General features: G+C 35.3%; 1 protein-coding gene across 1 annotated transcript; it reads right to left on the bottom strand.

Annotated features, from left to right (window-relative positions):
• Positions 1 to 586: 586 nt before the first annotated feature.
• LOC110167218 (eukaryotic translation initiation factor 3 subunit E-B) lies at positions 587 to 11,027 on the bottom strand. The gene is made up of 13 exons (XM_055157601.1): positions 10,910 to 11,027; positions 10,412 to 10,529; positions 9,938 to 10,055; positions 9,354 to 9,396; positions 8,990 to 9,094; positions 8,768 to 8,893; positions 8,252 to 8,376; positions 7,061 to 7,187; positions 5,737 to 5,838; positions 4,332 to 4,441; positions 3,263 to 3,365; positions 2,515 to 2,649; positions 587 to 1,346 (listed from the first exon to the last, which is right to left on the bottom strand). Exons 1-13 carry the CDS (start codon positions 10,997 to 10,999, stop codon positions 1,308 to 1,310), a joined length of 1,341 nt encoding a protein of 446 aa, XP_055013576.1. The 5' UTR covers positions 11,000 to 11,027; the 3' UTR covers positions 587 to 1,307.
• Between the last annotated feature and the right edge of the window lie 1,758 nt (positions 11,028 to 12,785).

Genomic DNA, 12,785 nt, shown 5'->3' with positions numbered 1-12,785 from the left:
ACCATAAAAGTTATAATGTAGATTTAAATTTAGGATGAAACCCAGACTTCACCTTATTCACAGCTTATTTTCCACAGAAGAATTTGTTTGTAATATCCATTTTATATGTGGTGCTTCATTATTAGACAGTATTAAATAGTCTACTGAGTGACTAACACAATGTCTGATGACTCACTGAACTTTTTCCATGTTATTTGGGCTTAGGCTATTTTTAGAAAGTTTCCAAATTCAGTGTCTTACATTAAAGTTTGGAGGAACATCACATAGTTCAGTTTTTGTTTTGTGACACAATATAGTTTATATGTATGTTAAAGGTGCACTGTGTAACTTTTTTGGAGGGACTGCTACTTCATTTTATTTTATTCAGCTTTATCTGAAATATTTCACTAAATTACCACCATGGAGACCAAACCAGGCCAAGTTACTGATCAGATCTGTGGAGAGGTAACCCCCCCTCTGTCAAAATGTCTGTTTTTCTAGGTATTTTTGAGCAATAAAACTCCCTGTAATTGATGCATGTAGGGTAAATCTGTGTAATGTCATATTGTGGAACAGCAATCATATATCCATGGAAACCAACTTTAACTACATATTTTCTAGACTTTATTTCTTATAAGAAAAAAACTCTCAAAGCAAATTTGCACAGCAGACAGCTTTATGTCCTAGGGGAAAATGTATAGTGACAATGTATAATTTTCATTTCTGGTTTTACAATGCTATTATCAAAGAATGTTAAGACTACGATTCATCAAAAAAAAAAAAAAAAACACATAGTGAAAAAAAAAAAAAAAAGTTATATTTGTGTGTGGTATTAAAAGTCTCAAATGTGAAACAAATGTAAACAGTAGAAATTACAACACAATGCAAGCTTTGGAGGTTAAAAAAAACCCCACTAAAACAAAATAATATGGTCTGTCTGGTATCGAAAGTCTCTAATGTTAAAAAAAAAAAAAAAAAGGAAATATTAAATTTAAAATTATAACAGTAGTAATAACAGCACTGCAAGTTTTTGAGGTAAAAAAAAAAAAAATCTGACAGCAAAGCCATATATTATAAAAAAAAGTACACACTGCCATCTAGTGGGAAAATGACAAAAACACAATATATTAGTTTTGTTTAAAATGAATTTTAATGAAAACCTATGACATTGTTGAAGTTTTGGAGGGTAAATGGAATCTGACTTTTAAATAATAATTACACAGTCCAAAGGTTACAAAGAAAAGATGGTAATCACGCCCGATGTCTGTTTTTGCATAAATATTAACAGCTGGTTGAAGAGTCACCTCTGCGGTCTCCATGGTGATGGTTCAGTAAAATCCACTGTCCTGCGCTGCCCAGTTTGGAGTCTGGGGAAAGAAATGTAAATATAGAAATGGAATAATATTACAGGTTGAATCAAAAATATCTTTAAGCTGCTTTGTCAAAATGTAACAGATAAAGCTATAGATCAGTATTAGAATTTGTTACAAAAATAATTATTGACTAGTTCAATAATCGGTATAATCTGCATATTTCCACCTTTATTTGGTTAAACATTTATCAAAGGAATCTAAAAGTGCAATAGAAATAATCTATTTGACTAATTGAGAAAAAAACAAAAACAAACACCAACTAGTCCAAAATTGAAAGAGCTGTTAGTTGCAGTCCTATCATTCACACATGTTTGAGTAATCATTTATTATTACTCTGTCCACATCTCCAAAGCTCAAAACGCATTATTCCACCTTGTGATGTCATGTAAAAGTAGTTTTCAAGTTAACAGCTACCTTTCATGGCTCAAATTAACCAAATGATTCTAGTGTAGATGTATAGAGTTTAAAAACACAGTAGATCAAGACATCACAAGGTGGAAAAGACAGAAAAACTAATCCTAAATATGCAAGGTTTGTGTGTTAAACGTGTGAATGTAACAAAATACAACTTTAGGTATGTTTTGGATGAGCTCACAGCATTGTAATGGACTAGAAAATAGCGTAGTATTGGCCCTTTAATAGCCCATAACTTTAAGACACTCATTTTAATTGAATTAGACATTAGGACACCCACTAGATTAGGTTTTCAAAAGCTATACTGTTTCATTAATTTGACCTGTGTACATCATGTACAGGCCTAATGCTCAATGGACAAATGAAAATATTGTTTTGCTTATTGAGAATAGCAAATGTGTGAACCAACTCACACTACCGGTAAATCTTTTTTAGGTTTAGACAGATAATGCACCAGACACAGGACACACCACCAAAAATACAACACAAGTTTCAATAGAGAAAGTATTTTTCAACAACAAAAGTATTGCTAATTAAACAGATTTGGTTAGCAGCGGTCTTCTTTGGTTTACCTTAGTTAAACTTGGCATTTTCAACCACCAATATGAAATCCCAAATGTTATCTTATCTTCTTTCTCAGTAATACAATAATCAAACCACAAATGAGATTAATTCACACATACCTGGGGTTATTTTTTTTATTATTTAGGCTAGCGTGTTGTTGTGTTTTCAAAGTGCCTGCCCTCACCTCATTCCTGTTGCTATGCGCCAGTTTCTTCTCGATGTTCATGGCTAACATCTGACTCCGAAATGACAGACTTTTGGTTTTCTCGATCACCTGCTGGTACGGAGACACCGCATTGTTCCCCATCACCACGTGGCCCTAAAAAGAGGACACAAAAAAATATCACAATTTTACAAAAACTTGGATTCCATTAACTGATAGTGAACACTGAAAGCTTTGGAGAGCACAAGGAAAGCAATATTATGGAGAACACTGGCAGTCAGCATGGAACTTTTTTAATAGAATTTGAAGGTCCTAAATTACAAGAAACTGACATACCTGGAGTTGTGTTTTATTTCTTTCACACATTTGAATGATTCTTTGTTTGTCTCTATTTCCAAAGCTGTTCCACATTGTGATGTTATGAAGCTGCAGTTTTGTTCAGTAGAGATTCCACAATTCCTGGGCTGAAATTATCCAAATGATTCTAGTGAAGATGTGTGGAGTTTAAAAACACAGTGGAGCACTTCCTGTATTGCCACATGACATCACAGGGTCAAACAGAGTGTTTTCCATTTGGAAGAAAAACAAACCCTAAATACACAGAGTTTGTGTGAGGGTTAAAATGTGTAAATGAAATAAAACAAAACTCCAGGTATATTTTTGATGAAGTAACAACATTATAACATGGCCTAAAGTTCACAAGAGTATATTTTGTGTAATATAGGACTTTTAAATCTTTTGATAGCAGATTGAGTGCTCAGTCTCTCACCAGCTTAGAGTCGATCTTGGCGTCGAGCCTAGCGTTCCTGATGAGGTTGACGATCCAGCGCTCTGCCTCCTCCGGCGTCATATTGAGCTTATCAGCGAGCATGCTGAGAAAAGTGACAGATGAGAGGCCAATTCAGTTTAGTAAACAAACTTCAGGGGGAGGACATCCAGAGTCTTAAAATTCTCTTTATAGCGCACACTTAAGACTTCACAGACAACATGGGTGACATTTAAAGCAGCAAATATGTAAAATGTGTTAAAGGACTTTGAGACATGAGTCATCTTCAAAGAGCAAGGAGCTTTCTAGTGTAAACCAGGACTAAACCAGGACTATACCAAGATTAGACCAGGATTATATCAGGACTATACCAGAACTAAATCAGGACTACACCAGGACCACACCAGGAGCAAACCATGATTAAACTGGGACTAAACTAGGATTAAACAAGGACTAAACAAGAACTAAACAATGGATCTCTACTTGTAAATCAGGTCTCAACTGGTCTTAAATCTAAACCAGGACCAAACCAGGACTACACAGATGGAAAGCAGGTCAGAACCACAACTTAACTAAATGATGATTGAACCAAGACTAAACGAGGAGAATCAGAGCTAAAAAATGTTAAACAATTGGTAAATCAGACCATAATCAAGTCTAAACTAGGACATAAACTGGACTGAAATTTAAACCTAGAATATTTAAAATGACAACATGGAAGACATTTAATGCAGCAAATATGTAAATTGTGTAAAACAACTTCGAGACATGAGTCATCTTCAAAGAGAACCTAGCATATTCCCTTAGTCCACTTCTTTATACAGTCTATGATTGAACCAAGACTGAACAAAGAGGGTCAGAGATAAACAACTGTCAAGCCCGAGATAAATCTGGCCATAACCAAGTCTAAACTATTACATAAACCTGGAATGAAATTTAAACCCAGAACATTTAAGTGTCAGACATCTCCAAAAAGCAATTTCCATTTTCTCCACTGCTCCTTTCATCGTTCCATTCAAAACTACACCCATTGAAAACTAATAATTACACATTTTGAAGCATTTTTTAATACCTGATACTGATGCACTGATGAATGCGGCAAAAAGTCTCAAAGATGAAAAGACGAGCGTTTTCAATGAAGTCCTCCAGACACGCCACCAGGAAGAAGTCATTTACCAAAACCTAAAGAGTGAAAGTGACACAAAATGGGTCATTAAAAAAGCCAAGATACAGAGAAAAAAGCAGAAATAGACTACGAGAGGTTGAGCTGCAGAAGTCATTTCATACATATGCAGTGAAATAAGTAGCTATAACTTACTCAAATGAACTGCTGAGTCATAAAAAGTATAGGACAGTGTTTGCATATTAAGAATAAATTGTAATCTGTAATGATGTATTTTTCCTGTGTCTGTGGCCTCTTCTTATAAAGGTGAATCCTGGTAGCTTTGTTCCTAATACAACACTTTCCTTTACTGAGACATCTGAGGTTTTTCCTAAGATGTGACACTCCTCCAGTTTGGGGGTTATTACACCAAGTACACCGCGTATATGTACAAATATACACACACATACACTGTATATGTTGAAGAACATCTGTCTCTGAAAGGTAGTGACTCTGAGGGCCAGCAACTCAATTATCATATCAATCATTGTTTTGCGGCAGTAAATACAGTAAGAATGACAAAGACTTTTGCTACTGTAAATTATTTCTTGCTTAGAGTTACACAAGGATCCAGACAAAAATATATATTATAATGGTATCACTGACAGCTATAACAACATTTAACTCCCACCATTATCTCATTATTTGATTTTCTAACTTTCCAATGGTCAAACTATTTTGAATCCCTTATTAAACCATAAATGACATATGTTATCACAATCAAAAAGATGTTTCCCAAATTGTTCAGCCCTATATACTTCTATACATTTAATTAGTGAGATGTACAAACTAAAACTCTGCTTTCCAGGCTAATAAATGAAGGTACGCGAAGTTACAGTCTTCTATAGTGTAATTACAGAATTGTATTATTAAAACATAAATTACAAATCTTATCGCAATTGTAATACTTATCGGAAAAATTGCAATTAGATATTTTCCCAATTTTTTCAGCCCTGTGGAGTTCTGGATACTTTTAATTGGCGAGATGTACAAACTAAAACTCTGCCTTCCTGCTAATAAATGAAGGCGAGCAAAGTTATAGTCTTCTACAGTGTAATTAAGTGGTCCCAGAGTCTGCAACTACAGAGCTGGGGTTTCCAAAGAGCCTTAAACCTGACAGCGGTTCCACTTCAAACTGTCGAAAAGTTAAGAGGAGGCTAATCAGGCCAGACCAGGATTTGCTGAGGTTGAATAGGTCCAATATTGAGCGCTGTGGTCTCAGGGAGATCAGAGAGGTCCCCAGAGGCAGCTACCTTTTCTTTGGTGATTTGGGTCCATGCACCGTGACCGAGAACAGAGTGTGGACTGGACTCACCGACTCACACTCGCGCAGCTTCTTCTGGGCGCTGTCGAAATCAAAGTTCACATAGAGACACTCCACAAACTCAGTGATGGGGTCCTTGTAAGTGTAAGACTCCTGAAAAAAGACACATTCACTGTTTTAACGGTTCAAGTTGGTTTATTCCATACTGACTTTGCACAAGTAGTTGTGTAACAAATAAATACTGTTGTTAAAATGTATTTGGTTTGTAAATAGTGATATATTGCATATATCATATTCAATATCGATTAATCCCATGTACTGCCATGTTGGATAATATCGTATCGTGAGCCATGTATCAAGTATTGTACCGAATCATGAGAGACACTGCGATTTCCAGGCTTATTATAAAGGTTAGGTGCATGTGGGAATTCCCTTTTACAAAAGTTTCATAGAAGTAAATTGTAAAACTGCTGTAAAGTTTTGTAAATAAATATATACATAAAAATGCATGCATACATATGTAAAGGAGGGCTACACTGTCTAATAAGGAGAGTATATAGAATAGCCTCACACAAGACGCATGACAAACTTCATCCCCAGCTGTTGTTTCTCTTTTTATTTATGGCTGATATATATTAAAAGAGTCTCTTTTCACATATAAACACTCCACAATCTCAGTGACAGGGTCCTACTGTAAGACTCCTGAAAAAGTGAGAAAATGTAAGTGGGGATGGCTAAATATACAATAAAATAATGGATAATAATAATGAGTATGTAGTCTTTTTAGAATTCTGTGGAGATGGAATTTGTGGTGATGCCATTGCTTTCCTTGAATGTTTTGCAGTACGGCATTAAACTGACTTATGTACATGGAAACAGGCAGATGGCACCAACACACCAAATTACTCAGTCAGAGCTGTGGCGAGGCTCACACGTAGTAACAATACATGTTTTTCCATAGCATCAGTGATTGAATTTATGTAGCAAAATATATAAAGTTTTAACACTATTCTATGGAACATACCAGGACATAAAACACAAAAATCTGACCAAACCCAAACGAAACATGATACGTAAAACGTAACTAACCCTAGACAATACCGGGACTAAAACAGGCCTTAACTAGGTGATCAGTATATTACCACTGAATGGTCCCCCAAAAAACAAGACTTGAGTGGCTCCAGAGTATTTTGAGCTTTGGAGATGTAGACAGACTAACAATAAAGGGTTTACTCAAATGTGTGAATGAAACAAAACACAACTTCAGGTATGTTTTTGATGAGGTAACAGCATTATAACATGGCTTAAAGAATCCATTTTGTGCGATATAAGGACCTAAACTTAACTCTGTGTGTATTTTATTTTCTCCACAAACCTGTTGAATGACTTTGACGAGGTCCTTGAGCACTTGTCTCCTCTTCCTCACGTCTTTGTTGGTGATGACAGCTGTGGTGAGGTACCGCAGGATGTGTGGGCACATTGTCTGTATGGCATTGAGGTACCTGGAAAGACAAAGCAAAACAGCAGCTCTGAGAAAAATCACAAAGGCAACAGGCATAGACATGTACCGAGGTGTATACAGAGCAAGCACAATTAATATAATATTACACTGAATACGAGTGAGGAAATGACTACGAGTAAATCATTATAGTATTATGTTCATTGTTAGAGCTTCCAGCCAAATATGTGTATATCTGCACAAAAACATCACTTGGTCAAATGAAATGTTACACAGGTTCTCTTCCAGGGGGTGAGTAGACTAGTAAGAAATAGAAAGAGACCTGAAGAACTATCTATAGTATTTCCCAGTCCAGAATGATATCTCTTTGTATTATTTATACAGATCAGTCTGGTTCCCATGCCCACCGTCACAACATGAGCCAGAACCAAACACCATCATGCTACCAGATTTTTTCTTTTCAATGACAAATGTGAAATGAAGGAGCTCATTGGTCATCTACCATTTTGAATAATAAATTAAATTTCTCTCATCTCAAACAGTAAGCTTAGTGCTTCATTCATTGATTCTACAGAAATCTGTGACATTTTTTTTTTTTACTCCTGTGTTATTTTTTTCCTCTCCTTTTTACCAGATAAGCAGCCGTATTTGTTCTGATACGGACCATGCCTGTCCTTGATTGACTAATCCACCTGTCAATCACGTCCATCTGAACTCATGGAGATTCAACTCATATCTTCATAAAGTATTGAAGAAGTGTGCATTCTGGATCCCAGGCAACTACAGTATGGTATGTACTAGGAATTGGTTTAGAACGGTTTTGAGCTTACCCACTTTTCTATACATGAAGAAATTGAAGTTAACAAACAATATGTAAATAATTACAATGTGAAAAAGGAGAAAATATATTTTTAAGAAGGCCATCACTATTCAAACACATGTATTAAACATTACTAATAAGTAAAATGCTAAACAGTGATTTTAGTTTTAAGCCAGTGCCACTTTGAGATGTCCTTCAGAAAGACACTGAATTTCAATAAGACTCTTAATATAAAACCATTGGAATGAAAGGGTATTATAATAACACATAGGCCTGAGTGGACTTACTGCGGCTGGTAGAGGAACAGCTCGATGATGTTGTCTCTGCCTTTGGGGTGATTAAAGAAGACGAATAGAGACCAGTGAATGAGCCAGGTCCTCTGCTGCAGCGACTGGAGAGGGGAACTCACAGACTGTAGACAACAAACGATTATCAGATCTAATGCTCGGCTTAACAGAAAAAATAAACACACTGTATTTTATGCTCTATGCTGGTATAATAAAAACATTTAGTTACATTTAACATGGGAGTTTTCTTTGATTCCAATGTATACTATGTATACATTATTGAACAACTCTGTTAAAGTATTGATGCTAATAAGTACTTAGACTTTTTCTATTTTTTCTAGTTGGGTAAATATCATTTTCTACCTAGTTTAGCTGTATATTAGTGCTGATTTTAAACAGGCTTTGGGTTTTATTTATTTACAAGTACAGAGCAACTGCTTTACACTACATAGTTCCTGCATATACTGTATAACACATATTGATCTAATGTGGAACAATCATTGATTTTTTTTTTACATTGTTGTCAATGGTCTCTCGAAGTCTTGTCAGATCCTCCATTGCTGCTTCCCAGTTCTGCATCAGGATTTCAGAGGCCAGTTTTCCCCAAAGAGAGCTCAGGGCATTTCTGTCAGTGGAGGGCACCTAATAAAGGAAATTCATATTGAGACTCCATTAAACCAGACACCTTTATCAGACAACAGTGGGTCAGATATGTTAAATTAATGGAATAGATCTTACCAACACACGGAAAAAGTAGAGGTATTCTGCTGCTCCAGAGTAGTTACCGCACTCGTACTGAAACTTGGCATATCTGTAAAGAGTGTCCAAGTACTCCTGACGAAACTGAAGAACAAGTAAGAAAGTGTTATAATACTGAATAACTCATTTGAATAAATTTACCATACTACAAATAAAAGCAAGTATCAAAAATCACTAGGTTGATAACAAATCCCAAAATCAGACAATAAAGATTTCATTTAGTATGACAAGTGCTGAGCAGGGCACAGATGGGATACAAATTTGAGAATTAAAACCTGCAGTTCCACTATGTTGTCATGGAAACAAAATATTGGAACAAGAGAAAAACTAAAATTAAACTCACATTGTGTTTCTCTGACAGGTACTCGAACAGCATCCTCCCATCCCTGACAAACAAGAAAACAACAGATGATACATTCTGTCTTGCAAATACAAATGACTTGGCACTAAGGCTGTGTAATTAAACAGATTTTAATCAAGATCGAGATTCTGTCATTCCTATGATCAGCTTGAGTCTTGGTAGATGTCTACAGTCAGTCAAAGCATATGGTAAGGTTTTTGTGTTAAATGGCAATAATTACTAGTCTTGTTTATGCTGAGGAAAGAGGAAGAGATCGGGATTGTGTCGTTACATATTACAGAATTTTCTGTTGATTTTAAGATGCTATACTAATCTTAGCATTATTTCAAGTATGCAAAAGCTATACTGTTATATAATGTATTTACCAGTTTGAAACCCAGCATCTTATTGGGATGTTCCACAGCTCTTTTTGGAAGTATACTGAAAGTGTTTTTATTGTGACTAAACAGAACTGTAAAAATCATGACCAATTAATATGAGAACAATTTTGTGATATATTTATATTATGTCAAAGTCCATCCCTGCATAATTTGGCACAAAGGCATGTCCACTGAACAGACTCTGACCTTGTGGACTGCATCTGTCGAGTTGTTTCTGGATCCTCAAACATCTTTACAATGGGCTCTGTCTCTGATTGGAGTTGCTTCAACTGCGCTACAACTGTTGTCCTCTTCTCCTTCAGAGCTATAGCAGAGAAAAACAGGAACAACATAATGAAAGACTTTGAAAACAATTAAACATACAATAAGGATCACATTTTGCTACAAATGGAGATTATAGAGTTGCTCCTGCAGAGAAAATTAATCTCAGAAGCTGTGGGCGACCATCACCCCACCTTAATAATACATAACATAGCTTTCTATATTTTTCAACTCATACTGTTAAAAATAATAGGACTGTAATAGTAAGTCTACATGCCTCAACAAACTGTATTCTGTAAATAGATAAATACAAGGTGCTCATATTAAAAAGAACATTGACTTGGGTTATTAAGCCAGACTGACACATTAAAGAAACACGATAGCTGCAGTTTCTCTTACAGTGTGGTATATCTTTATCAGGATACAGGTTTTTGTACACATCCATGGCGAAGTCCACCATGTTTGTGTCGCTGAGAAGATCCAGCTTCCCCTGGAGAAGTTCCTTTTCATTGTAAATCTGAAAAAAAATACATTTAACGAGACATTTAACCAAAAATTAATTCATAAATACCGCACACCACTAGTATTACGTTAGGTTAGCGCGCGATTCAATGCACTGATATCAGCATCTCTTAAATTAAAGAGATAATTAAAGAGATCTGACCCTATATTAAAGCGCATATGTATATCGCTATTGTTATCGAGATGCCAAAACAAAAAAGCTTTTGTTGATCGAAATTTAATACAGACCTCGCATTTTGTAGCATATGGTTAGCATTAGCATTAGCTTAAAAGCCGGTTGTGTGAGCATCCACGCCGGCTGTAATCAAGCATAATAATACCGTAATAAATCAGCTATTCAGTTACTATCTTGAAAAAACACAGAACATGTCTTACTTCTTTTACAGAGAGGAACTCCAAGAGAGGAAAAACCAAATGTCGGTCGAGAAAATGTGCTATTTTGGTTGTCAAATCGTAGTCCGCCATCTTGGCTGGATTCAAAAATAACTTTATGAACAAACATGCGCAAACAAAAACGTAAAGCTGCAACAAACGTCACAGAGCCTTCAGTACATATACAGTCTTCGCTTCAAACATAGACTGTATAGCTTAAAACAACTAAATAAAAGCAATTACATCTTCTTTTAAAGCACTTTAATGTAATACGCCAGTTATAAAGAAATGATTGTCAAAATACTTAATTATAAAACCAAATCAGAAAGAGGAGTCTATCTAATAGGCATATTTTAATGACAAGTAGGGCTGGGTATCATTCAGAAGTTGCCGATACGATACATACCTCGATACATAAGCCACGATACAATACATATTCCAATACAGTGAGCTTACAATTCGATACAATATATTTCAAATTGATTTGATATGGTTCAATAAAAAAAAAAATATTGCTAAATGATGGCTGTGATATTAAAAGTCTTTGTTAAACCACTTCTTGTGCAAAGTGAATATGATCATCAAAACAGTGAATATGTTAAATGTGTTGTATAAATGAGTTTCTTTCCTCTGAACAAGCAACAAAACTGTAGTGCTAAAACAAAATAATTTAGTAAAATACATCAAAAATACTTGATATGTTGATACAGCAGCCCACAATATCGATACTGTACACATTAAATTATACAATACATCAATATTTTAATATTTTTGCACACCCCTAATGACAAGGCCTATAAAATACTGTATTATATACTACACTCAGATAATTTGAATAGAAATAAAGTTATTATAACTTTATGGTAAAGCTTGTGAAAGTAAAAAATAGGCCCAAGTTAGTATGAAAGAAATCGACATTTCTTTGAGTGTTGTTTTGTCTCATGTAAAAAGTTAAAGGCAAAGGTACATTTCACACTTCAAGGAGCAAATGTCTCACAGCTTTGAAAATTGTCAAGTTCCTCTTTTCAGAAACTGTACAAAAATGGTCTCAAGCTGTGCAGATCTACTTTCTACTCTGGTTTATACAGACATAAAATAGGTGAAGTTCTTCGGATGTGCCAGAATCTGTTGTGAGACATCCAGCAGATGTAGACCTAGTACCCCAAGCCAGTTAATGTATTATAAACAAATATAGCCTATAACAGTTAATCAATTATACATGGCAGGTTGTGGAAATATGACAACCTCTTTGCTAATTTGGTGATTTAGTATTTTTTTAAATTATGTTTTACTCTGAAAGCACTTTTACTCTCCTGTTTCCTACCAGTCTCCAGAAGCATTTATCAGGAGAATTTATGGCTGTAAAATTGTAAAAATGCTGTGTAAATGATTTCGCACTTGTGTCCATTTGGGTCTGCCTTTGTAAGAACAAGAAAGTAACAATCTTGTTGAAGACTAGATTTTAAATAGTTCCCACGTGTGATAGCTTTGAACTGTGTACTGTGATTTGGTGGGACTCCAACAATCTGGTAACCTTATATCTCTGGGAATACACATCGCATGCAAAGTTAAGCCTAATGCTGTAACATTGTGCAACCAAAATTCACCACCTGTTTTCTTCAGCAATCTACTTTAGCATGTGTTCCATAGACTGTATAAAGAAGTGGATTAAAAGAGTGTGGCGTCACCCATAGTGCTCAGCTCCAGTTAAAAACTAGCAGTTGTAAGGCTGATTTTGGATACAAGTTCCATATTAAGGATTAGGGATTGATTTATGAACAAAATAGTGAAATAGAAACACCAGGATGTTTCCATAGTTTGTACCATCTTCTAAATCCATCTTGTTGTTCACCAGGATAAAGCACTTCTTAAATCAGCA

The sequence above is a fragment of the Boleophthalmus pectinirostris genome, unplaced genomic scaffold (assembly GCF_026225935.1).
Source record: "Boleophthalmus pectinirostris isolate CB_2022bp ecotype Guang Dong unplaced genomic scaffold, ASM2622593v1 HiC_scaffold_21, whole genome shotgun sequence".
Taxonomy (NCBI): Eukaryota; Metazoa; Chordata; class Actinopteri; order Gobiiformes; family Gobiidae; genus Boleophthalmus; species Boleophthalmus pectinirostris.
Note: the sequence above shows the minus strand (reverse complement) of the source record. Positions and strands in the feature narration are given on the sequence as shown.

Bases quoted from the DNA above. Each gene is read 5' to 3' on its own strand.
- LOC110167218 (XM_055157601.1), bottom strand. From the start codon at position 10,999: ATGGCGGACTACGATTTGACAACCAAAATAGCACATTTTCTCGACCGA. The intron at 4,442-5,736 runs GTGAGTCCAGTC...TTCACTCTTTAG, and splicing joins AGCTGCGCGAGTGTGAGTCG to GTTTTGGTAAATGACTTCTT. The intron at 3,366-4,331 runs GTATTAAAAAAT...CACTTTTCTCAG, and splicing joins CATCAGTGCATCAGTATCAG to CATGCTCGCTGATAAGCTCA.